This window comes from Oratosquilla oratoria, chromosome 3, assembly GCF_046742065.1.
Source record: "Oratosquilla oratoria isolate Oo_2021 chromosome 3, ASM4674206v1, whole genome shotgun sequence".
Classification (NCBI taxonomy): domain Eukaryota; kingdom Metazoa; phylum Arthropoda; class Malacostraca; order Stomatopoda; family Squillidae; genus Oratosquilla; species Oratosquilla oratoria.
Window position 1 is genome coordinate 29,277,031 of NC_134779.1, and position 26,528 is coordinate 29,303,558.

The following is a 26,528-nucleotide window of genomic DNA, read 5'->3' on the forward strand; positions in this document are numbered from 1 at the left end:
CTTCCATTGTCAAAATATATATAACAAAGAAACTGCTATATACAGAAAAAAAAGCCTAGGAAAAAATCAATACTAAATTCCTCCACAAAATCAAACAGTGTCTTACAACAGCAGTATACAATACACGTATATACATTAGTTCGTTGTGCAGCAATGAACACCAAATAGCACCCAGTAGTAATGTGGCCCTTCCAGTGGTATTTCCTTGCTTTGAAAGTGATTTCAGTAATAAATTGTACATATTTTCAATATGCAGTAGTTTATATCACTGGTGTACATCAATTCTCTTGTATCAATATTTTGCCATATCATATGGTCCTAAAATCACAAGACACACTTTCAAAACTAAAGACTTAAGGACAACCACATATATATAGTTTTTCCTGTACCTCTCTAAATCTTCAGTCTTGGCTTTCAACTATGTCATAACTGCACAACCACTGAAAGAAGCCTGTCTTTTTCTGTATTACTAGTAAGTGCACAGAAGCTGTTTAGACTGACTTTGTTAGCAACATACCAGAAAAATTATCATTAATGCTGAGTTGTGCACAGCATAATGGTAAAGCAACGCTTAATGTTCATAAGATTAAAAAAGAAGCTAGGCTATTCTTCTCAGCACTACACATATATCTTTCAAGCAAATGTTGCCTCGCTTTTCTTGCCAAGTAGGAGAGGGCTAATTGTAGTCCTTTGCAAGCTATAAGTACTCAGGAACAGGAGGAACTTCATTTTTTGTTTTCAGGTTATTCAGGAACTTTGTGTGGCTGTAGCAGAAACTGTCTTTTTTCATACAAAACTATTTGCTGCTGTATATGGCCTCTTCACTGTAAACTATATTTACTTTGTGCACTGAAGTCTTGCATAGCGAGTAATGTAAGCATCCCCATTCTGTGGAAGAAGTGGTGCTGTTGAACCTCCGCTTCCATTTTCAAAGTGTATTGTCCCGGTGGTTGACAAAAGAGGATTGTTTACTGGCATTATGGAAGTATTACTTAAATTCGTATGTGTATTTGACAAAAGAGGATTATTTAGTGGCATAATTGTACAATTACTTAAATTGGTGAGAGTATCTGGACTGTTAAAATCAAGGTTGGCTATATTTGAGTAATTGACAGAATTATGTGAATTGATTCTCGGGCTTGAAATATTATCTGGAGGTGTAGTGGGGGAAATAGGCAAAGTAGTGATAGTAACATTAGTGGAATCAGTTCCTGATGGTATTCGGAGTCGTGCTTGAGTAGGTGCTGCTCGAGTGTTTGGTGCTGAGAGGCGGCGTCCTGGTTGTTCTGATAAATTAAGGTCAATTTCTTCTTTATCATCCATTTCTACTGCAGCCGTAGGGACATCAAGTGATGGTGTTATCAACCGAGGAGAGTCTGTTAATATTTCACATATTTCTTCTGCACTTGGCCGAAGGCTTGCAGTTTTACACCAGCATCTAATGAACAACTTTTCTCTGAAATAGAAAAATACATACAATTATACAATTCATTTGTGTCAGTCATATTACCTTGATATTCTTTTCCACCAAATGTAGTGGTACTGAGAGATCTCAGTGCTAGGGTAGGAGATGAACCAATAGATGGAGTGCTTTGGAAGTGTGGAGTGCCAGGAAAAAATTGTAGTGGAGAGCTGATGGTGGAGATGTGTCATAAGTACACATGGGAGAGGATGGTGAATAGAAGGGTGGTAGATAGGGCTTTAATGGACTATATGGTGGTAGCCATGTTCTAAGGGACAGAGTGGGGAAGTATCAGATAATTTCTTTTGGTTTAGGTAAGATGAGAGTGGAGGATAGATGGAGAAAGAGGAAAAGGACAGAAGGTAGGGAGGTGCTTAGAGTAAACTGATTAAATGAGAAAGAAAAGGAGAAGGAGTAAAACAAGAAGCTGAGAAAAGAGTGGGAGAGAATGAGAGATAGAGTAGAACTAGAACTAGGAGTGGAGAAGGAATGGGGATATTTCAAGGAGGGAGTCGCAAGGTGTGCAAAGATAGAATGTGGAACAAGGAGGATGGGTAGCAAGGAGTGGAATGATGAAGCCAAGAAGGTTGTAGAAGAGAAGAAATGAGAATTCACAGATTGGTTGTAAAATAGAGCAAGAGAATCATATGAGAGGTACAAAGAAAAGAGAAGTAAAGCATAAGATAAAGGAGGCAAAAAGGAGAGCAGATGTGAAATGGGATAAGAGTATGACAGAAAATTTTGAAAGTAATAAAAAGATGTTTTGGAAGGAAATTAAGAGAGGAAGGGGAGGTGAATCAAGCAGAGAAGAAAAGGTAAAAGGTGCAGATGGAGAGATGATAATGAAAGAGATGGCAGTAAGAGAAAAAGGAGCAGAGTATTTTAGGGAGTTGCTTGTTATTGTGGCAAAGTAGCATGCAGTTAATACTTTAGGGTCAATGTAACCAATATTTTTTTATCATGTCTTCATCCAAGTATGCAAATGCCACTTTTATTGATCTTAGCAGGTTGTAAGCCTCCCCAACAATTTTGTTAATCTGTTTATCATAGTCGTTTGTGATAATTACCCCCAAATCTTTTTCGGATCCTGGCTTCTTTACCTCCTTGGTTCCAATTGTATATTTTCCTGATATTCTGTTTTTGCTTTTTCCAAACTCCATTATCCTATACTTCTTAGTATTAAAGTCCACTTCCCATTTCTGACTCAGTTCCATACCTTATTCAGGTCTTCCTGCAGTGCTTCACAGTCCTTATCAGTTTCTACTTTCCTTAACAGTTTGGCGTTGTCTGCAAAGAAGCTCATGTAACATTTCACATCTTTGTCCATGTCATTCACATAAATAGCCAACATTATTGGTGCCAATACAGATCCTTGCGGTACTCCACTGATCACCTCTTTCCAATCTGAATATTTTTCTCTGAGCACTACTCTCATCTTTCTACCAGTCAGGAAGTCTTCCATCCATTTTAGTAGGTTGCCTTGTATTCCTCGTATATGTTCCAGTTTTTTTTTTAGTAATTTTCTGTGTGATATTTTGTCAAAAGCTTTTTACAAGTCTAGGAAGAAACAATCAGCCCGTCCATTTCTTTCTTGCACTATGTCTATTAGTCTTGAATAGAAGCATATTAAGTTTGTGGTGCATGATCTTCCTTGTCTGAACCCAAATTGTCTTGGGTTTATTATGTTGTTGTCTTCCAGATGTTTTACCCATCTATTCTTGATGATTTTCTCACAAATTTTGGCTATAGTGCTTGTTAGTGATACTGGCCTATAGTTGGTGGGTTCTTCCTTGTTTCCTCCTTTATATATTGGTACAATGTTAGCATTTTTCCAGTCTTTAGGTATCTTTCCTTCTTTGAGTGAGCTATTTATTATGTTGTGTATTTTGTCTGTTATTTCTTCTTTGCATTCCTTTAGAATCCAATTTGCAATACCATCCAGGCCATGTGATTTTCTGACGTCAAGTTTTGATAGGTGTTCTGATATTTCTTTGTGTTGTTGTAAACTCACTCATGTGGGGAGATTGCTTGTTATTATCTCCGTCCCAATTTTGTATTTTCTCTCTGGTGAAGACGGATTTAAAGTGATTGTTCATGACTTTGGGCATTTCTAATTCTTCTGTGTATTCTATATTTCCTTGGCGTAGTTTCACCATTTCCTGTTTGTTTTTAAGTTTACCATTCACATATCAATAGAATAGTTTGGGTTGATCTTTGCATTTATCTATAATATCCTTTTCATGGTTCCTTTTCTCCTCTCTTCTCACATTAACATACTCATTCCTATAGTTTATACAAATTTGCCATTTGCTTAGATTTTTGTCTTTTCTCCACTTTTTCCAAGCTTTGTCCCTTCTGTCTTTTGCCTCACTGCATCTTTTGTTGAACCAACATTTGATATACTCTCTCTCTCGCTTTTGTCTTGGTACATGCCTGTTTAACCCCTTCTTTGTAATTTTCCATCAAGATATTCCATTTCTCATCCATATAGAATTTATCCCAGTTTGCATTCCAGAAGAATATCTTTAGTTTTGCAAAGTCCGTTTTGTTGTACATCAATCTTCCTTTCCTATGCTTTTCATTTCTCTCCATGTCTATTTCTTCCTTTAGTACAGTTTCGATGAGAATATGGTCACTCTTTCCAATTGGTGTCTTGTAATAGATTTTGTCCACAATTTCAGGTTCTGTTGTAAATATTAGATCTAGTTTCGACAGCTCTTCATTGCTTCTGTATCTGGTGTTTTTGCTAACCCATTGGGTCATTGTGTATTCCATGGTTATGTCCAGCAGTACATTACTCCACAAGTCGTCTCCTCCTCACACTGTCATGTTATCCTAACAAATTTCTTTGCAATTGAAGTCCCCCATAATTACCAGATTACCCCTGCCCATTAGTTTCTCACTTAGTGATTTCCTTGTATCTTCTAGCATTTTTGTATGTTCGTTCTCTTTCCAAGCATTTGTTTTTGGGGGCACATAGGTCACCACAAACTTTCTACTTTTCATATTCTTGCCTTTGACTTTTATCATGATCAGTTCAACATTACCTTTGCCCTCAGCAATTCTTGTCACGTTTAAGTCTTCCTCCTCCCTGTTTTTTATCCAGTAATTATATCGATGGATGGTATTTCACCTCTTAGTTTAGTCTCTACAATTCCCATTATGTCTGGTTTTTCTTCTTGCAGGTAATCATTGAGTTCGTTCAGACCTGAAATTAATCTATCAATGTTAGTATAGGCCACTTTTAATTTTCTTCTTCCTCCATTATTTTTTCTGTCTGTCAGTTTGTATTTTCGTTTTGATGTGCCTTTTCCTCAATCTCATGTCAATTACTCTCCAATGGAATTCCTTGCTTTCTGTCTCCGTTCTCATCGAGTTTTTTCCTTTGCTTCTTCTCATAGTGACTTTTCTTTTTCTAATTCTTCAGTATTCATTTCTCTTTTTATCCATATCTTATTAAACTTTTCACTCCTTGCCAAGTTGCCTATTTTTTCAAATATGTCTTCTACTACCATCTGTGACCTTAATTTTATCTTTAGAGGTCGATTTCTATCCTAAGTATGAAGGGGTGATTGTGCTGACAGCACTGTATGGGGCAGAAACATAGATCAAAAGAGAGGATGAGAGGAAAAGATTAAATGTGTTTGAGATAAAATGCCTGAAAAGTATGGTAGGGGTTACTAGACTGGATAAAGTGAGAAATGAGAAGGTGAGGAGTAGAGTGGGGTCAGAAAGGGATTGATGAAAAAGTATTGGGATGGTTTAGACACATGGAAAGAATGGGTGAAGAAAGATTAGTAAAAGAAGTGTGGAAGACAGAAGTGGAGGGAGGGAACACGAGGGGGTGACCAAGGATGAAATAAATGGATGGGGTAAATGGGGCACTGTGAAAGAGTGTCCCATTTAACCCTTCCCTGTTGACAAAGGGAGAAGGCAGAAGATAGGGGTGAGTGGAGAATGTTTGTGTAAGAATGATGTTGTGATGTATGGAAGGGAGTGGGTGTGGGATGGGGGGTGAGGGAGTATGTATGAATTATATTTTAATGCATCCTAAAGGGATTTCTCCTCATCTTCTCTTTTTCTGCATGAGGGGATGGAGAGGGGGGAGGTTGCCAATTAAATGAAATGGCCTTGCTGTGGATGTGCTGTGTCTTGCTGCATTGCTTCTGACCCAGGGCAGTGGGTGAGATGCAGGGATGACCTGTCATCCAGGAGGAACCAAGAAAAGAGGGAAGGAGGGAGGGGTGGTGAATGGGAGTGGAGTATGTGGGGATGAAATGGGTGGGAGTGGATTTATGGCTTTGACTTTGGCTACCTCCCTTGTATGGGAAAAAAAAAGTTTGGAATATGTATGTATTTGGTTGTAAAAACTAAGTAATTTTTCATAATTTCTTTTTTGCACAGGCTTCAAAGGTATAGTCTATGATAAGACCCCATATATATATATATATATAAACCAATAAACCATTGCCCTCATATAGGGGTCTACCTATTTATCTATGTACTAAGGGCTTCTTCCTCCAAAAAGGGAGGCAGCCATGTCAAAAGGCACACATCCACTCCTATTTATTCCACTCCCATCCACCACTCATTGTTTCCCTGTCATCCTAGCTCCTCATGGATGAAGGGTCATCCCTGTCTCTCACCCACTGCCCTATAATATCATACAGGGGCTGAGTCAAATTACACACAGTGTAAACAAATAATACCCATTTATAGAGGGCACTTCTAGTAGGGGTGGGTTTGCAACCTGCCCCTGTTATATCCACTAAGCCCATCATGTGGGCAACCACAGTGGTGCAAATGAAATAAGTACATCAAGTCCTAGGGTGAACCCACAATGGGCTCTTTGTGAGGTCATCTTATGGAGAGACTACACTGTCACTGCATATTTTAATCTAGAGTGGATTAGGCATTCTATGATTTTTCTTTTATCATCTCATCCATGTAGAGGAATGGCAGTTTTATATTCATTAACAGTTTGTATTTTAGCTGCAATATTACTTATATATTTGTCAGGTGATATGTTACCTGACCAGCATTCCCAGGTCTTTTTTCTCTTTTACTGTAGTAGCTGATTCTTTTCCCATTAAGTAATTCAGTGGCAATCTTTTTGAGCTTCTACACATTTCTAATATTTTGCATTTTTGGTGATAATATTAATTTCTAAAGACTGGCTCCATGCACATTTATTGTCAAAATATGTTGTAACATTTTGTAATTTTCTTAATTTTCCATTCTCATGCCCTTGTATCACCTGCAAGCATGTTAGTGTAATCTGTTATAACTTCCTTTATGTCATTTGCATATATCAAGAACAATATAACTGCAAGGACAAACCCTTGTAGGTGAAGGGGCATGAGCATATTACCTTTCCTACATTAAGTAAATATACTGTACAACACATTCCAAACAACTTCACAAAATCTCTTTACTGAGTGATTAATGGGCTGAAGTGGTTGCTGTGCTGGACTTCCTGCAGGCTGGTCTCCTGCAAGAAAGTGGGGCAGCAGACTGATTGACTACAGTACAGGCACATCACCTTTCATAGTTTTTTTTTCATGACTTGTGGATTCATTTACCTGGAAGAAACTTTAATTACAACTTTTTTTTCCAAATTTAAAATAATCTTTTCACATAAGAAACTAAATAATTGATTAAATCCCTGGCCTGAAAATGATAACAAGCTCTTGACACACTGTCAATATATTCTCAAAAGTTAGTGGCACTATAGTATCTTATGTTCTGTTTGGAATAGTAGAAGTAATTATTAGTTTAATCATTATTATTCAATATACTTACAGTTCTGGCTGGACTCCTGCAGGTATTGAAAGTGTTGTTCCTTTAGTTACAATTTCCACAACTTTATTGTTGGACAGTCCCTAAAAAATAAAAGAAGGAAAGTGTAAACATATTGTATTTCATTGCTGATAACCAGTGGTTATATCTTTGCAGAGATGGGAGGTAGAATTCAACATTAAGAAGTGCAGTATAATTGAATTTGGAAAAAAGCAAGAAGAGAATAACAGGACAGTATAAAATTGAGGGAAAAGAAGTAAAGAAAGTAAATTCTGAAAGGGACCTAGGAGTAATCGTCACCAAAGACATGTCGCCAGATAAACATATAAATAAAATAGTCGGAGAAACATACAATTTGTTGAGATCAATAAAGGTGGCCTTCAAATACCTGGATAAGGAAATGATAAAGAAAATATTACAAACACTGATAAGGCCAAAACTGGAATATGCAGCACTGATATGGTCATCCAGTACAAAAAAGAATATAAGAAAATTAGAAAGAATACAAAGAGCAATGATAACGTTGGTCCTAACACTTGCAAACTTGACATATGAACAAAGACAGGTCAAATTGGAATTGCCAACCCTAGAACAAAGAAGAGATCAAGGGGACCTACTAACCATCTTCAGAATTATGAAAGGAAAAGAATGCCTTGATAGAGAGGACTTATTAAAGCAGGACAGAGGAAAAACAAAGAGGACATGCAATGAAACTCAAAAAGGATAACTACAGAAGAGACCTGAAAAAGAACAGCTTCCCATACAGAGTGATAGATATATGGAACAAACTGGATGAAGAAATAATGTGTGCAAACACAATACAAGAATTTAAGAACAAACTTGATCTTGTGAGATACAAAAACTGGTCACCACAAGCATAGCTCCCCTTCCCATGTTATACAACTAGGTAAATACAACTATAAAATAGATAAATACAGGTGCTGAAGAGGTGGAGTTACTGAGGTGGTAATGCAGAGATTTAAGGAGGGCAGGAGAAAAGAGGGCTATTACAAGATAAAATGATCAACATTCTTTTTTAAGTGGCCCATGAGTACACTCAACAGCTGATAAGATGGTACAAAAGTGAGGGGAAAACATAGTAGAATAAATGCAGAGGACTTCTGAGCAATGCATACAGGAAAGAAAAAACTCCAGAAGATTGGGGCCAGCATTGCATGATACCAATGTATACATGAGAACATGTCCTTTTACTGGCAATGAAATTCATCAGGTTTAATAAACTGAAATAGAAGTTACTGTTTGTAATTCATATGAGACTGAAATGATACATCACAGACTGGATCAATATCAACATTACTGAGATCAAAGAATAACTGCTTTGATAGCAGAATGAAAAAATGGTACATTAAATATGAATAGGCTAATTATAATCATAAAAGGCACAACAAGTAGTGAGTTTGATTTTAATACTTCTTCACATGCTGGATTTATAAAGTTTTCCATTTACATAAGTTAAAAATAACATTCTACAGTAATTCTAAAAAGATACATATATATCAAAGGCTTTTTCCCCCTACACAGGGGGTAGCCAAAAAGAAAAAGGCATAGAAACCACATTATACATTTATTTTCATGTAAACTTACCCTAAAGGGAAAGCTTCCGAAGGTGACAATTTCATATAACAATACTCCAAAAGACCATATATCACTTTGTGGAGTATAGATCCCTTCCTCTAATGACTCTGGGGCCATCCATCGTACTGGTAACAATGCTAAAATATACATTAAAGATTTGCTGTATAAAAGAACCATGTAAAATAGCATTTCAAAGCACTTTGAAAAGATACATAAAAGATATACATGGAAAAAAAAGGACAAATTGAAAAGTATTTTCCACAAATTTAATAAGTAGAACCTATTATTGTGTAGTGCAGTAGCTTATAAACCACAGACCTTTCTCCTGTACATGTACCTGTAATTTTTTATTATGGTATTTCTTACCTTTTCTATTGAAGCGATAATAGTCATTCTCATACACAGTCCTTGTCATTCCAAAGTCAGATAACTTAACCACACGGTCTGCATTGACCAAGCAATTGCGACAAGCTATATCCCTGCAATACAGAAAATTTACCTAGATTTAAAAATAATTATCTATAGTTCAATATTTTTTTCTAAAGAATCTTCAGCATTATATGGATATGTTACAGTAAGAACACGTACCTAGGGATTACACGTAATCCCTGAATGTTTATTCAGTGAATACGCGTAATCCCCGTTTCACTAACCTAACCTAACCTAACCTAACCTAACCTGACCTAACCTAACCGAACCGAACCGAACCTAACCTAACCTAGGTTACTGAAACGGGGATTACGCATATTCACTGAATAAACGGTTAGTGAAACAGGGATTACACGTATTCACTGAATAAACATTCAGGGATTACGCGTAATCCCTAGGTACGTGTTCTTACTGTAACAGATACAGAGTGTAGGGTAGCTTTGTAACTTATAATTATTTGTGTACATATAACAAACAGCAGCCAAAGGTAGATAAAATAAAATACATATATATAAAAGAGAGGTAGCCAAAGTCAAAAGGCATAATTCCACTCTCACCCATTCCACCCCTGTTTGCCACCTCTCCCTTCCTCTTTTCTTGGCTCCTCCTGGATGATGGGTCACTCTTGCATTTCACCCATTGCCCTGGGTCAGAAGGAATGCTGCAAGACACAGCATATCCACAGCAATGTTACTTGCTGTGGGTGTGTGGTGTCTTGCTGCATTGCTTCTAACTATAAATATATATATATATATATACATATATATATATATATATATATATATATATATATATATATATTATCAACCACAATACACTTTAATTCTAAGTCATCAACATCGAGAGACTTGCAGAGGCCAACATGCAGAAATTGAAACGTGGTACAGCCAAGGACTCGAACCCAGGCTAGCACATTACAAGTGTTAGTGACTTAACCAATGGCACAATCAGTTAAGTCACTAACACTTGTCATGTACTAGCCTGGGTTCAGGTACTTGGCTGTGCCACATTTCAATCTCTGCATGTTGGCCTCCGTGAGTCTCTCGATGTTGATGATTTAGAATTAAAGTGTATTGTTGTGGTTGATAAAAATGTATATCTGTTCACTTGGACCCATTTAGTGGTGTATATGTATGTGTATATATATATATATATATATATACATATATACATATATATATATATATATATATATATATATATATATACATATATGTATATATATATATAGTATATATATATATATATATATATATATATATATATATATATATATATATATACAGGTATATATATTATATATATATATATATATATATAGGAGGTGCTAAGATGGGAGGGAGGGTGGAGGGGTGTGGAGTGCGTTCGGGGATGAAATGGGTGGGAATGTTTTTGTGTTTGGCTACCCCCCTGGTAAGGGGGAAAAAAGCCTTGGTATATGTATGTATGTATGTATGTATGTATAGTAAAAATATATATACATATATATTATATATATATAGTATATATATATATTATATATATATATATATAGTATATATATATATATATATATTATATATATATATATATATATATATATACATATATATATATATATATATATAGTACATATATATATATAGTATATATATATATTATATATATACATATATATATATATATATATATATATATATATATAGATATATCTATATATATATATACATAAATATATATAAATGCCTTTAAGGGTGGTCAATATTTCTTTGGGTCATTACAGTGATCACTTATATTTAGAAGTACATTACCCCATGATTCTTCACTTCTGTTTCCCACTCCTATTCATTTCCTTACAATTAAATTCTCCCATCAAGATTATATATTCTTTGTTCAATCATTGTAAGTATTTATGTATACAGGAAAAGACCTATGCTTATAGTGGAGGAGGACTTGAAGAAGGAGTAGGGGAGAACAATCACCACTTGTCAACTCTTGTGTGAAAAAGTAGTGGGAAAACAGTTGCATTTGGGAGAGAGAGCTTGGTATCAGTCTAGAGAATGGGGTTAGTCCCCATGATTGCACCTCAAGATGAAGGTGAAGGTGTTCATGAGTTTTAAAGATGAACAGCAGGGAGATGATTCTCTTTTTTATCCATCTCTTAGGATAACCATTTGCAGGTACCAATCATTGATCCCTACCTGATGAGTTATAGTAAAAACTTTCCACTTTTGTGTTCCATTTCACTCCTTTTCTCCATCTCCCATTCTTATCCTTACTCCTTTATCCTCCATATGTTTCACTTAAACTAATAATTCTTAAAACTTAAACTCACTCTTGGAGAAAAATAAGCTGAGATACAGAGTAAATCGTATATTTCAATCACTGAGTGTGGTCCTCTTCAGCAGGTACATACACAGAGTTGGAAAACAGAGAGATATATACAGAGGGAAATTACAACAAAAGGGAACTAGGGAAGACTCAAGTCATATGCCCTTGATGTTGTTGGATATTTTTATTGGCAAGCTAGTAATAGAATCTGGTGAGCATTGACCTTTTGATATGCTGAAATTTGGGAATTGTTTGATAAAGATTTAATAATTTTTCTTTTGAAACTACAATGTGATTGATACATTATGATTACAGAATAGATTGGGAGAATGCAGCCATAGTGTATCAATCACACTGTAGTTTCAAAAGAAAAAATATTGAATCTTCATTTATCAAACAATTTCCAAATTTCAACATATCAAAAAGTCAATGGTCACCAGATTCTATTACTAGCTTGGCAGTAAACAAATCTATCTCCAAGGAACAAAATGTCTGACCCCATCGGGCATGTGACTTAAGGCTTCCTTAGTTCCCTTTTGTTGTAATTTCCCTCTGTATACATTTTCTTGTTTTCCAACTCTATGTATGTACTTGCTACAGAGAACCACACTCAGTGGTTGAAATATATGGTTTACTCTGTATCTTAGCTTATTTTTCTCCAAGAATGGGTTTAAGTTTTAATTTTACCAATGTGCTACTACATCTATGTTATCTAATAATTCTTATTCTGTCCTCCACATAAGTAATGGTATGAATGATTATATATTATCACCTGTGCACGTATTGGTTTTCCGCAAGGTAGGCCAGGGCAGAGGCAACATCCAAGGCCACTGAAGTAAGCCTTTTGTTACTGACTTCATCATCATCATCACGATTGCTTCGTTCGCCCACCAAATGCCGACGAGCCAAGAGGTATGTTTTAAGATCACCTAAAAGAAGTAACAAGAGTCATAAAATATTGGTTGCAGCAATTAAATCACATATCTAAACCCCCACAAGTTATCCTAAAGCTAACTAGTATGTACTCAAGTAATGCAATGCTTTTATATATTTTGCACTTTTTGAGCCCTTTTATTTATTTCTAGATCTCATCAACCACATATTCTTTCACTGGAAACTATTTCATTCAAGTGGGAGTACAAGGGAAGGGAAGAAACTTAAAATATATGTACAACTCTAAAAGAATAAAGTAAATAAAAAAATGAATACGATAAATGTGAAATACAGAGAAAGCTCTGAAATCTGGGCTATTGGGAGACCTTAAGCAGTTTGAAAAATCTATTTTTCGATTACTTAACCCCTTCCATATGGTGACGCCTATGTAGGCATCGTGAGGCAGGAGTGGGCACATAAGAATGCCTGCATTGGTGTCTTGATTCTATTTATTTTGTAGCTGTAGCTCAGTGACCCCCATTTTCTATGAGCTGGCTTGATCATATTTTTTGTGGTTATTAATAGAGAGGAAGAGAGAAGGAGTTTGAATGTATTTACCTAGTTGTACCTAGTTGTAATATACGGGAGGGGAGCTATGCTCGTGGTGACCCGTCTTTGTATCTCTCCGCATCAAGTTATATCTTAAAATCTTGTATAGTGTTAGCACATACTGTTTTGTTGTCTAATTTGTTCCATGTATTTATCGCTCTGTGTGGGAAACTGTTCCTTTTCAAGTTTTTTCTATAACTATCCTTTTTTAATTTTTTTCCGTGTCCTCTTGTTTTACCGTTGTCCCACATTAATAGGTCGTTCCTGTCTAAAACTTTCATTCCTTTCATTATTCTGTAGATAGTTAGCAAATCTCCTCTTTCTCTTCTTTGTTCCAGAGTTGGTAGGTTCAATTTGGATAGTCTTTGCTCATATGTTAGTTCGGCGAGTGTCGGTGCTAGTTTTGTTGTCGCTCTTTGTAATCTTTCTAGTTTCTTAATATTCTTTTTGGTACTGGGTGTCCAAAGTGATGCTGCGTACTCGATTTTTGGTCTTATTAGTGTAGTAAGTATTTTCCTGATCATTTCTTCGTCCATATAGGTAAATGCCACTTTTATTGCTCTCAATAAGTTGTAGGTTTCTCCGAACATCTTGTTTATATGCTTATCTGGTTTCATATCCTTTCCAATCATCACTCCAAGATCTTTTTCATAGTTTGTTTTATTTATTTTTTCTTTCCCAATTCTGTAATCTTTTGATATTCTATTTTTACTCTTTCCAAATTCCATTATGCTGCATTTCTTAATATTGAATTTTACTTCCCATTTTTGAGTCCAATTCCATATTGTGTCCAGATCTTGTTGCAATGAGTTGCAGTCCTCTTCCGTTTTTACCTTCTTAAGTAATTTTGCATCATCTGCAAAAAAATTTATATAGCACCCCACGCCTTCATTCATGTCATTAACGTATACAGCGAACATGATCGGTGCCAGTACTGATCCTTGCGGGACCCCGCTTTTTACTTCTTCCCAGTTGGAGAATTTTTCTCTAATTACAACTCTCATTTTCCTCCCAATCAGAAAATCTTTCATCCATTCCAATAATTTTCCTCTGATGCCACCTTTTGACTCTATCTTATTTATTAGTTTCCTATGAGGTACCTTATCGAATGCCTTTTGCAGGTCCAGAAAAGCACAGTCTGCCCATCCATCTCTTTCTTCTATTATGTCTACTAATCTTGAGTAAAAGCAAATCAGATTTGTTGTACAGGATCTCCCTTGTCTAAATCCAAATTGATTTGGGTTCAGTATAGATTTTTCTTCCAGGTACTTATCCCATCTGTTTTTGAATGTGTTTGAGATGAGGTGTCTGAGAAGTATGATGGGGGTTACTAGGCTGGATAGAGTGAGAAATGAGGAGGTGAGGAGGAGAACAGGGGTGGTAAGGGAGTTGGGAGATAGGGTGGATAAAAGAGTATTGGGATGGTTTGGACACATGGAAAGAATGAGTGAAGAAAGACTAGTAAAAGAGGTATGGAAGGTAGATGTGGAGGGAGTGAACATGAGGGGGTGACCTAGGATGAGATGGATGGATGGGGTGAAAGGGGCTTTGGGGAAGAGGGGAATGTCTGTTGAGGAAGGACGGGAGAGGACAGAAGACAGGGGTGAATGGAGAATGGTTGTATATGGATGATGTTGTGATGCATGAGGTGGAATGGGTGGGGGGATGGGGGTGAGGTAGTATGTGTGAGAAAAATTTGATGCAGCCCGAAGGGATTTCTCCCCGTCTTCTTTTCTGCATGAGGGGACGGAGAGAGGGGGTTGCTGATTTAAGGAAGCGGCCTTGGTGTGGATGTGCTGTGTCTTGCGATACTGCCTCTGACCCAGGGTAGTGGACAAGATGCAAGGATGACCCATCTTCCAGGAGGTGCCAAGATAAGAGGGAGGGTAGAGGGTGGAGGGGAGTGGAGTGTATTTAGGGATGGAATGGGTGGGAATGGTTTTTATGCCTTTTTCTTTTTGGCTACCTCCCTAGTAAGGGGGAAAAGGCCTTTGGTATATGTATGTATGTATTAATATTCAGAGTGAAAAAGATTGAGTAATACAGCTTTAACTTTATATAACACAAGCATTGTGATGCATCATTGAATCATCGTAAATCACTCAGCTGATGCTGCCCGTGAGAATTTGACTCATACTGAAGAGGTTAATATTTATTCTTATAAAAAATTAAAATGCAACCAAAAAGAAAAAAAAAAAAAATCAGTTGGCTGTAATAAACCTCCTTTTCCAGCTTCTACACAGGTTGGATCATTTCAATGCATGTGTGATTGAACGAAGGGGGCAATAAGTGGTTGTACTATGTGTAGTATAGTGAAAAATGGAACTATAGCTAAACACACTGCATAGTTGATTCAAATCACATCTGTCCATTTTTTTCATAACTTCTTTATTTTTTCTTGGATTTTGTGAATTTTTGTCTGATCTGATTGGTCCAGTTACTTGAGCACTCTATATAACTGAATTCTAGATATTAGAGTTTTTATCTGGACTCTGCAAAGGCTTTTGATACCATCCTGTAAGAAAGACTATTTGCTAAATTAGCTTCACACTGAATAAGTGGTAGCCTATTAAGCTGGACTAGTAACTGGTTAAATAATTGTAACAGAGAGTTGTTCTAAATGACAAAAATTTTAGATGGAAAAATGTTACGAGTGGATTTCCTTAGGATTCCATTCTTGGGCCACTTCTATTCATAGTATACATAAATGATATAGACTACAGACTGAAATCTATTGTCTCTAAATTTGCTGATGATACAAAACTGTGTAGAATGGCAAATAATCATATAAACCAATTAGATATTCAAGAAGATTTTGATAAACTACAGTGATGGTCTGAAAAGTGGCTGATGAAACTTAACACAAATGTAAGGTTGTACACATAGGTAAAAATAACATTAAGTATGATTACAAGTTACAGGTATTTCTGGTTTTGTGCATGTTCTTTATGTGCGAATTTGCTAAGATGCAACATTAAAAATATTATTATTAATCAAGATGCAACATTAAAAATATTATAATTAATTAAGATGCGACATTAAAAATATTATAATTAATCAAAATTCTGCCATCTGTTTGCTAAGATACAATTTGCTCCAACCACATTTCAAATAGTGCGCCAGATGTGTAGTTCTGCTGCCTGCTGACAGGTGGCCTCTCCCACTCCCAGTTCAATGTTTACAACCCTCTCATGTGTTTACAGTCACAGCCAGTCTAGCCAGTTCACTTATTTGTTAAGATGGCCCCAAAACATCCTTCATCTTCTCCTGGAATATACTGTTGCTGTATGGTCATCGAATCTCATTAAAGACATTGACAGATTGGAAAAGTACAATAATGAACCACAAAACTGATTCCACATATCAGAAATAAATCATACAAAAACTGACTAAAACATATGAATCTATTTTCCCTAAAAAAGCGTAGACTCAGGGATGATTTGATACAGGTCTTTAAGATTCTAAACCAAACTGACATCAAAAGTGACAAAATTTCCATAGTAAATGCAAATCAAACAAGAAGTAATGGTCTCAAACTGTCAGGAAGTAGATTTAATTTGAAAGTGGGTAGAAACAACTTCGCCAACCTGTAGTAAATGAATGGAATAAACTTCCTGCAGAGGTAGTGCAATATAGTACAGTTCGAGGTTTTAAGATTCATTTAGATAAGCACCTAAGCAATATGATATAATGCCTGTCATTTATTTTATTCTACTTATTTACTTATCTATTCATTAGTATTTATCTGTTTATTTTTCATTACTTATCTATTCATTATTCATTACAAATTATAGCTATTTTTGTTTGTTTTCATTATCTATTTATTTTATTCATTTATCTACTTTTTTCCCCACATCTGACCTATGGGCCAAAAAGTCTCCTGTCAGCATGCTTTTCTTTTGTAATCCTTAACTGCATTGGGAGGAATTTTGCTGGCCGAGTGGGTTGGGATGTTGTTACTTGTGGCAAAAGTTGAGGGGATGGTGGTTCAAACCCTGCCACCAGCAAAGTTGAATCAAGAGCATAGTTCATTAACTTCCATGCCACAAAGCCCTCTGTAAGGGGCACTGACCTAGCTCTCCAATATGGAGGAAGTTTGTGATGTTAAACCATATCTAATTGCACTAGGAACTTTTGAGAGGACAGTAAGGTATTTTTCAATAAAATGAGTGTTTAAATCATTACCCAGTTTAATGTCATAAACTCCCCTCTCTGAGGAGACTAGGACAGTTCTTCCTTATGGAGGACTTTTTGAGATAGGGAATTTAAAGTAGTATTCCCTTATTATGATCTTACTTTTTGCCAGCAGGATCCGAACTACCTGCACTCCTGGCCACCATAAGTGTCAATAGTCTAACCTAATATTCTACTGGTTCATAGTAATAGGATGGGAGCAGTCATCAGTTGTCAGCTCTCTTTACGTGAAAAGATGGGGGAGATACAACTGAAACTGGCAAATACTGAACCCTGTCTACAAATTGAGTGTCAGTTCCCTGGACTGCATCTTGCAGTCCTGAGTACTGATGTTGATGAATTCTGAAGATATGTAGCAATGATATGATTCTCTTTCATATCCATCTTGCAGGGCCACTACTTGCTGGCACATGTTGCTGGTCCCTTGCTGAACAATCTGTATAAATTACAAACAATACACTATCAAGAGTCTCCTTACCATAGAGCATAAATTCCATGATGGTATACACAGGCTCTTCACGTGTACACAGTCCTAACAACTTCACCATATTTCTGTGGTCAAAACGCTTCATCATCTCTGCCTCAACCAAGAAGTCTAGACGTTCGTCCATGGTAGATCCAAACTTCAGAGTCTTGACAGCAACTGCTACCCAGCCACGGTCTTCAGATAAAAAGCACTCACCACCATGGACTGTACCAAAGGCACCTTCTCCAATCTTACGATTAATGACAACTTTCTCACGAGGCACCTCCCACTGATCAAGGTCACGCATTACCCACCCTGTTTTGTCAGGGAGCATCCTCTCATACCTGAAAGAGTTCATATCATTCTTACTGGGATCCAGTTAATCATCATCTCCCCAAAATTAAGGATTTATTGTTCCCTGTGACCAAATTAAATACCATCAGATCTTAGAATAAAATAAATCAAAATGGACATAAATAAATCTCTATAAGAACAGGCTGAAAAGTATGGAAAGCATACACTTGAGGTGAAAAGTTGTTTTTGCATATTTTTTTCCAAGGTAACCAGTGCATGACTAAGTAGGACAGTTTTAACTCATTTAACAGGGTGACATAATTTCTGGACTTTGTTTCAGCTTAGAGCAATCCTTTTTATAAAGGCGATAGGGGCAAAGTTCAGCCTGAAAAGGGATCTCAACCTTTGTACAACAAAGAAGCACCATAGAAGTTAATGAAGTGCTCTGGTAGCAACCAAAATAAAAAGAAAAGTTTCATTTAGTACAAAGGGCATTCAATCAAGCAATCAGTCACCTTGCTAGTTTTTTCATGTGATACTAATTCATTCTGGAGAAGCACTAGTGTGTGAAACTAGCCAATGAGTAAAACTACTATTCCAGCTGTGCATATTTGAGACTCACTGTACAATAAATGTATATATAATACACATAACAGACTCCTTTAGTACCTCTTCTTGTACACAATGAAGAGCACAGACAAGAAGATGGCAAAGACACCAAATCCGATCATCATGGCCACGACAATGGCAAACTCACAACTACCACCCAGGGCTTCACTTAGGGGGGCCAGGGCACATGTCTGGGGTGGTGGAGACCCATCCGTTGGGGGAAGTCCATCTGATGTAAACCACTTGATCTTGGAGTCATTGAGGAAGAGCCTGACAAAGAGTTGCTAAATGAGTGTAGGATCTTTACCAAGAGACCACTTGCATATGTTTTGAATCTGATTGCCTGCCAGTGCATGTTGGAGTCAAAACACTGTCTACTGCCTCATACAAAACAAAATAGCTAAAACTCCTGGCTGTTTGCCATGCATATCTTTGTTGCAATGAACTAGAATGCTTGGTAGCTTGTTTGATTTGTGTTGCACAAATTAATCAATTAATTAATCCATTGCCACAGGTCTCTCTAGGAGACCCAAGGCTCTGAAGTAACCAGTAATACCTGGAGTCATGATCCTTCATCCACAAGGAACTAAAATAAAACTGAAAACAAATAAGTGTTGGATGGGTGTGAGATAGGTGGGGGATGGGTGAATGCCTTGGCTGGTTGCCTCCCTTATTATAAGGGGAAGAATCCTTTTGGTATACAGATTGAGAAATTGATAGATAAAGAGGGAAGAGGGCTTTTGGTATATAGACAGAGAAATCGATAGAATTTACCTCCCTGATAAAGACAGAAGAGGGCTTTTGGTATATAGATAGAGAGATCAATACAATTTACCTCCCAAGTAAAAAAGGAAGAGGGCTTTGGGTATATAGATAGGGAGATCAATAGAATATGCCTCCCTTATAAAGAGGGAAGAAGGCTTTTGGTATATAGATAGATAGATTTGATGTACTTACTGTCCCCCTTTTTCTCGACGTGAGTCCGGCAGGAAATATCCAACAGTGGTGTAGCGTCCTGTTACGTTGTCTTGTGCCCGGAATTGGTACACGTCCACGCTGGACTCCCTCGATGGTCCGGCCTCGAATTTGATGTGTCCAGAAACACCCATGAAGTCGGTCTGCTTCAGCAGATCCACGAACCGTCTGTTGGCACAAGAGGATGAGCAATCAAACACAAGCTTGTTTCAGTCACCAGTGAGAAGGCAAGTTTATGTGCTGTAGTCGACCTACCTATGGTACATTTGTAATAGTAACCCTAATTTGTTACATTTAATTTCTTTTGTTTACTTTGTAGAAAATGAACTTGAGAGCATGGTCGGAGTGGGGGTGGACCGAATCCTACCAACGTAAAGTGAGTTTGTAGTAAGAGCAGACTACATTAAATTCCCTGATAATTCAGAAAGCCTTCCATAAAGTTGCACCATCCTGGGTACCTCTGAGAGAGGAAGTTCGTGACTTTAAGCCAATTCAAATCAACCAAAAGTCAACAACTGGATACTTAAATTTTCTTAATGTGAAGCATGTCATGGGTGGGATTACATTGACTATATAGGTTTTATCCAGTTACTATTTCAGGGATTTTTGTAACACCCCCTACGAACCAGAGTTATGCTGTATTCCTTTATGTTTGAAGTCTAGTCTCCACTTAAAAAGTAATGCTAATCACTTTTACCTTCTGCTATCCTTAATTTCTGCCCCTGCCCACCTCCTCCTCAAATCTCTCCTCGACCAAATACTCCCCAACTCCACCTCTTCAGCGCCATAGAAGTGTTGGTTATCACCAATATCATGGAAATAACTTGAGTCCACTTGCACATCTTTTGATATTATATATTTCTTCATTTTGGTACCTCCTCTAGATCACTGTTGACCATCATGCACGCCCATAGGTTATTTCCCAATTTTTTTTGGAAAAAAAAAAAAAAAATCCACCTGCTTGACCTATTCTCGAGTTTTTATAGCACATAAACATTTAAAATATGTCAAGTTTGATCCACTCAATTTCATCCCATTTGAAGGTATTCATATAACTCCCAAAATGATAATAATATATATATATAAAAAAGAAAGCGATATCTGCAATGTGGGTCACTACTCACTTATTCGTGTTTTCGTTATGCAGGTTGGCCATATAGGTGTGGTTCTCTTTGAGCAGCTTGTCAAGGGCAAGGGCATACGTCCACATGGCATCATAGGTGTAGCCGGCGTAGTCAGCTGGGTTCTCCCCAAAGCGACCCCGGTACTCGTCCATCCATTCATCCACTGTCCGGTTCTCTAGGAAGGTTGTGTTCCCGGGGGCGAAGTAGGAGTAGCCCAGGGAGAGGTGGCCGTCCAGGGCCTGTGTGTTGGGCAAGAAAGGGGCGGGTGGAGGGTTAGTCTTTCACCAAAGGCCAGAGACCAATTATAGGTGTTTCAAGACAATTCATCCCCAAAGACCAATTATGCAACTAATGGATGCATTCTCTGCATGATCCCATCTTTATATTGACCCATCCTTATATGTATATGCATATGTTCATACATATATATGTGCAAGTAAATATATGCATGCATATGCACATGCTGTACATACACATAACAAAAAGCCACTTCCTCCTTTATAATGAAGGGTGGCTTACCAAAGCATGCACCCACCCTTCACCCATTTGTTTCCCCTATGAAGGGTCATCCCTCTCTCCTGCCCACTGCCTACCTTAGAGGTAATACACCAAGACACCAAAGCTGGACCTAGCAACCATCTGACCCAAATCACTTGGTGTTCCCCATAGCAAACTTGAGACACTTTGTCACCTGACATCAACATCCAGAAACCTTCTCCGAGTTGCAACCCACCTCGAGCATCTGAGCAGTGGTGCAGTTCACATTCTTGATCCCGGTCGTGTTGTACCAGTTGCCGGAGAACCACCTGGGCAGGAACCAGACAAAGCCATGCTTTAAGGTCATGTTGTTCTTGTAGGCCTCACAGAGGATGAGTCGCGCCTTTGAGGCGTAGAAGTCCCCGATGATGATGCGGTTGTTGTTCTTCTTCAGACTGGTCAGGTACTGTGGGGGTGAGGATGTGGAATGGGTGAGTGGGAAGTTGGAGAGGCATTCCCTACAGCCAAATGGAATGGTACAGTCTCCAGAGATGAAATAAAAAAGGGGTGTTGTGGTCTGGACTCTTCAACTAACCCTGTTGCCATGACTAGGTCATTTCATTTCCATTTGCCTATTTATCATTTTCCCTATTGTTGTTATTATTATCATTATCATCATTATTATCTTTAATTTACTTTTGTTTTTAGGAATGTCCCCTTTTGGGGCTACAGGTGGTAGGACTCCTAATCCCATCCCCCATCCCTTTTTTGTCGCCTTTTACGACTCAAGTGGAAATACTTGGTGGCAGTATTCTTTTGCCCCCACCACAGGGTAGGTAGGTGAAAAAAGGAAATAAATATTCAGAGAAATGGCACAGGGCAGTAACAAGGGGTTGGGGGACAGCATGATTATGGAGGGACAGTTGTAGTATGTCATCATTTCTCTATGTACAGAGTTTTCCTCTATCACAGACAAAATGATGTGTTGCTCTGGTCCATTGGGGCGCCCCATATAGACCCTAAAGTATCAACTGCATGCTACTTTGCCACAATAACATGCAGCCAATACCCCATAATTATTATTATGATCATTATAATAATTATTATTACTATTATCATCATAATTACTACCATTACTATTATTTTTAGATTTTTATACCAGCTAATGGTACCACGTTTTGTCCAAGGTCCATTCTTTATTTGAACAAAATCTTGAATGGAGATTATCGCGGGGGTAGTGTTGACAGTTCTCTGTTGCAGAGATTGTCGACATACTTATTTCCACAAAAATTAAACAGTAATATTGGATTTTCTTCAGACACAAATGGAAAGGCCATGTCTATGATTTTTTAAAGATAAAATTTGTTTTTGCTCGAGCGGAAAATAAATAAAACATTTCTTCCCATCAACTCCAATTCTCCAGTAAGTCAACAATTTTCATCTCTTGTGAGGGCAACACAGAAAAGAAAATAATGATACATTTAATAAAACAAACAGGATAGCAAATTAATACTATTGGAACAAGAAAAAATAACTCTAAATTACCGAAGTGACGTCAGATTTATCACTGGTTTCTAGGTTTCTAGGGAACCGTCTGTTGAAAATGGTGATGTTAAATCGCTCAAGAACATTCTCCAGCAGGGTCAAATATTCACTGTACTTGTTACCATCCTCGGAGAGGGAAGCCACTTTCTTCCACATGTTCCGTTGGAAGATCTGCAGATACACGAATCTGTTGGCAAAGAAAAGGAAATAAGACATTCCTGGGATTAATCTCAATTGAAAAATCAAACATTCATCACTGGCCTGACATGTTAATGACATCAGTAAAGTTACATATTTTATATATATATATATATATATATATATATATATATATATATATATAAATATATATATATATATATATATATATATATATATATATATATATATATATATATATATATATATATATATATTGCAGAAACCACAGGGAACTTCAAGTCGGACTACTGAACGTTTTCGTCTATTACGACATCCTCAAGTACTCTGAGGATGTCGTAATAGACGAAAACGTTCAGTATTCCGACTTTAATTTCCCTGTGGTTTCTGCAATATTTTTTCGTCACGCGTTATTGTGATTATTTTTGCAATATATATATATATATATATATATATATATATATATATATATATATATATATATATATTTATACAGTCAAACCTCGAAAATCCGGACTAATTGGGGGGAAGGGTGGTCCGGTCATGCCAAACGTCCGGTCATCGAAAATATCGCTCTAACAACCGTAGATTTTCGTAGCGGTATACGTATAGGTAATGTATGATATGGCATAGAAACACATAAGAATAATACTCTAACGCTGTAATAATAACAATACTGTAATAATAATGCTATAGTACCAAAAATCATGTAATAATAACTGTAATACAGGCATGTAAATGTACTGTATATACAGTGTACTGTACTGTGTTTTTTATTACGTACACTGTAAATATCGGAAGGTATGCACGCGGGACAGTGGTGGCGGCCAGGGTTGCCGCGCTTTCTACACTGCCGTGTAGAATGGGAGTGTTGCCATACATTTTTCTCGGGCGTGTGCAGACTTTCATAGCAAGATATACTTGTCAAACTTTGACAAAATGGTGGTTCTAGTTTTTTTTTTTTATTCTTGAATGTATATAAGGCCCCCATGCCCTAACATATTCAGTAAGATATAAAAATATATATATATTTTTATATTATCGCTAAAAGAAAGCTGAAACCTTAGCGTAGAATTTTTTCTACACGGTAAAAACGTATCTTTTGGGGTATAATATTTTATAAGTACCGGTAACACAATTACAAATAAAAGTCATATTTTGATGTACCATTTATTATTTGATAACTAGTTCTATGATTTTTAAACAAAAGTTTGAGTTTTTGAACGTTTTTAACAGCCCGCTGATATGTAGAAAAAAAAAATTCCTCATGTCCTTGTGCAGTTGCCACATTCCGCTACTTTACTACGCTTTGGTACAAAATTCTACGAAACGGCAGCCCTGGTGGCGGCTTGACTGGGCCGGGTTTGAGTACACGTGTACGGCCGTCGCTGCCACCTACCGGACAAATAGGGAACTTTGCTTGAAAAGTCCGCCCTTTGTTCATTTCGACCGGTCATACGAGGGTCCGGGCATTCGGGGTCCGGGCTTTCGAGGTTCGACTGTATATATATATATGTATATATATATATATATAATGTATATATATATATTTATATATTATATATGTACATATATATACATATATATACACATATACATATACACACACACATATATATATATATATATATATATATATATATATATATCATATATATATGTGTGTGTGTGTGTATATGTATATGTGTATATATATCTATATATATGTATATATATATGATATATAAATATATATATATATATACATTATATATATATATATATATATATATATATATATATATATGTAATTATGGCACACTTATTCCACATAGTTGTACTTTTTAATACCTGTATCAAATTTCAGACCAAGTGAGCTTCCTTTTCTGTCTTAGGTATCTGTTTACTCGAAAGATTGTTCACTATTCCTGGTTTATCCGCGTTCTTCCATTCACTTTAATCACACAGTTCTTCTAATTTTCTTTGAAATCTATTAACCTAGGTTTCAGTAAAATTGTCCAATTCCTAGCGTTGTCCACGTGAAAGGCAGAAGGATGACACTGTTCTTTCAATTCAATAATTTTGTATGACAAAACCTCACACGCTTCTTCGAGGTGCATTCGTGCACTTTCACTAAAAGGAGCTAATTTACTTCGTAGTTGCTTCGGGGCAGATTTTGGAAGCACCTGTTCTTCGATGCATCTTCTTAGGAATTTAAGCTGAGTGACGCACTTTGATATGTTCTTCCTGTGAAAAAACTCCTTCACTTCTAAGCCTTGCCTATTGTCACCTCCACACGAATGTATGTAAAGACAGACAAATAAGGAGGTGAGGTGGCAAAATGAAATGTTAAGGGCAGAGTATGGAGCTTTATTCAGAACCAGATGTTTCGACCTCTTGGGCCTTCCTCAGTGGACTGAATACAGAATAAGAATCAAAGTCTGTCAACAGCTTACATTGTGATCTGACGACCCTGCGTGACCTCATCTTTTCACTATCCCTGTCCTTACCTTTGGTACCCATGGTTATGCACAAAAATCAAAATAATAATACACAAAGGAGGCACAAACGCAACGAACAAACAGCGAAGATGTAAACGAGAAGACAACACACGAACTGAAGTGTCAGGAATCGTCGGGAGCCGAGCGAACAGTCTGCCACCTACCACTGGCGTTTCAAATTATCGCGCATCACCGCATCGTATCTAAAAATTTTCGACGTACGTTAGGGTGTAAATCAAAGAAAAAAAACATCGTATCTCAACTTTTTCGTACTGTAAGGGCGATCGTATCTGAAGGTGCATACATACATACATACATACATACATACATACACACACACACACACACACACACACACACACATACACACACACACACACACACACACACACACACATATATATACATATATATATATATATATATATATATATATATATATGTATATATATATATATATATATATATATAGATATATACACACACATTGTTGCGTGAGTGGCGGACGAATCGGAGTAAAAAATAGGAGTCAACTATCCTCCACTCATGGAAACAAAATTGGCTGCTGGCATTAGACAAAATAAAATGATAAAGTATATGACCATGTTAAAAGGGATATTGTACTGCTGAAATAGGGCTCCTGGCCCGACAGTCATGCAACTCCTCCGCCCATACCAGCCACTCCACCAGGTTCATCTAAATCACCCTTTTGCCGGTGTATAAGATGCATTTCACATTTTAGAAGATTTTGAAAAATGAATTATGGGTATTTTGAGGAAAAATATTATTCAATTGTGAATTTGTTGAAATTTAATGAAAATGGGCTTTATGGGAGGAAAAGATTTTATTAATCCATTTATCTTATCACTTATTCCTTTACTTTTTTTTGTGACCTGCCCTTTAGCAACAACCACGAATATTGTGTGTCATTTACAAAGCGACGGCGATACTATCGTCTTCTTAAGTCACCGACTAAATCAAGACGACAGTATCGCTGCCAACGCGATATTGTATTTATTCAATGGACTGCTGCTCAGCAAGGTTCACCAGAGACCTCCTTAGCGATACACCACCACCGGACTTACTTTATCCTAAACCCAATCTCTTATCCAGTACCTGGGCAATTT

General features: G+C 36.9%; 1 protein-coding gene across 6 annotated transcripts in view; it reads right to left on the reverse strand.

Annotated features, from left to right (window-relative positions):
* The window catches only part of LOC143021062 (uncharacterized), a 416,468-nt gene that overhangs the window by 619 nt on the left and 389,321 nt on the right, over nucleotides 1–26,528 (reverse strand). For all 6 annotated transcript variants that reach the window (XM_076178300.1, XM_076178282.1, XM_076178320.1 and 3 more), the window contains exons 12-22: nucleotides 22,763–22,949; nucleotides 21,474–21,683; nucleotides 20,741–20,979; nucleotides 19,599–19,784; nucleotides 18,702–18,911; nucleotides 17,751–18,082; nucleotides 12,369–12,525; nucleotides 9,224–9,336; nucleotides 8,867–8,994; nucleotides 7,265–7,344; nucleotides 1–1,456 (exon numbers count right to left, since the gene is read on the reverse strand). The exon at nucleotides 1–1,456 is cut by the window's left edge and continues 619 nt beyond it. In XM_076178300.1, coding sequence (XP_076034415.1) covers nucleotides 838–1,456; nucleotides 7,265–7,344; nucleotides 8,867–8,994; nucleotides 9,224–9,336; nucleotides 12,369–12,525; nucleotides 17,751–18,082; nucleotides 18,702–18,911; nucleotides 19,599–19,784; nucleotides 20,741–20,979; nucleotides 21,474–21,683; nucleotides 22,763–22,949 — 2,461 coding nt within the window. In that variant the 3' untranslated portion in view covers nucleotides 1–837. The remainder of the gene's footprint in view (nucleotides 1,457–7,264; nucleotides 7,345–8,866; nucleotides 8,995–9,223; nucleotides 9,337–12,368; nucleotides 12,526–17,750; nucleotides 18,083–18,701; nucleotides 18,912–19,598; nucleotides 19,785–20,740; nucleotides 20,980–21,473; nucleotides 21,684–22,762; nucleotides 22,950–26,528) is intronic.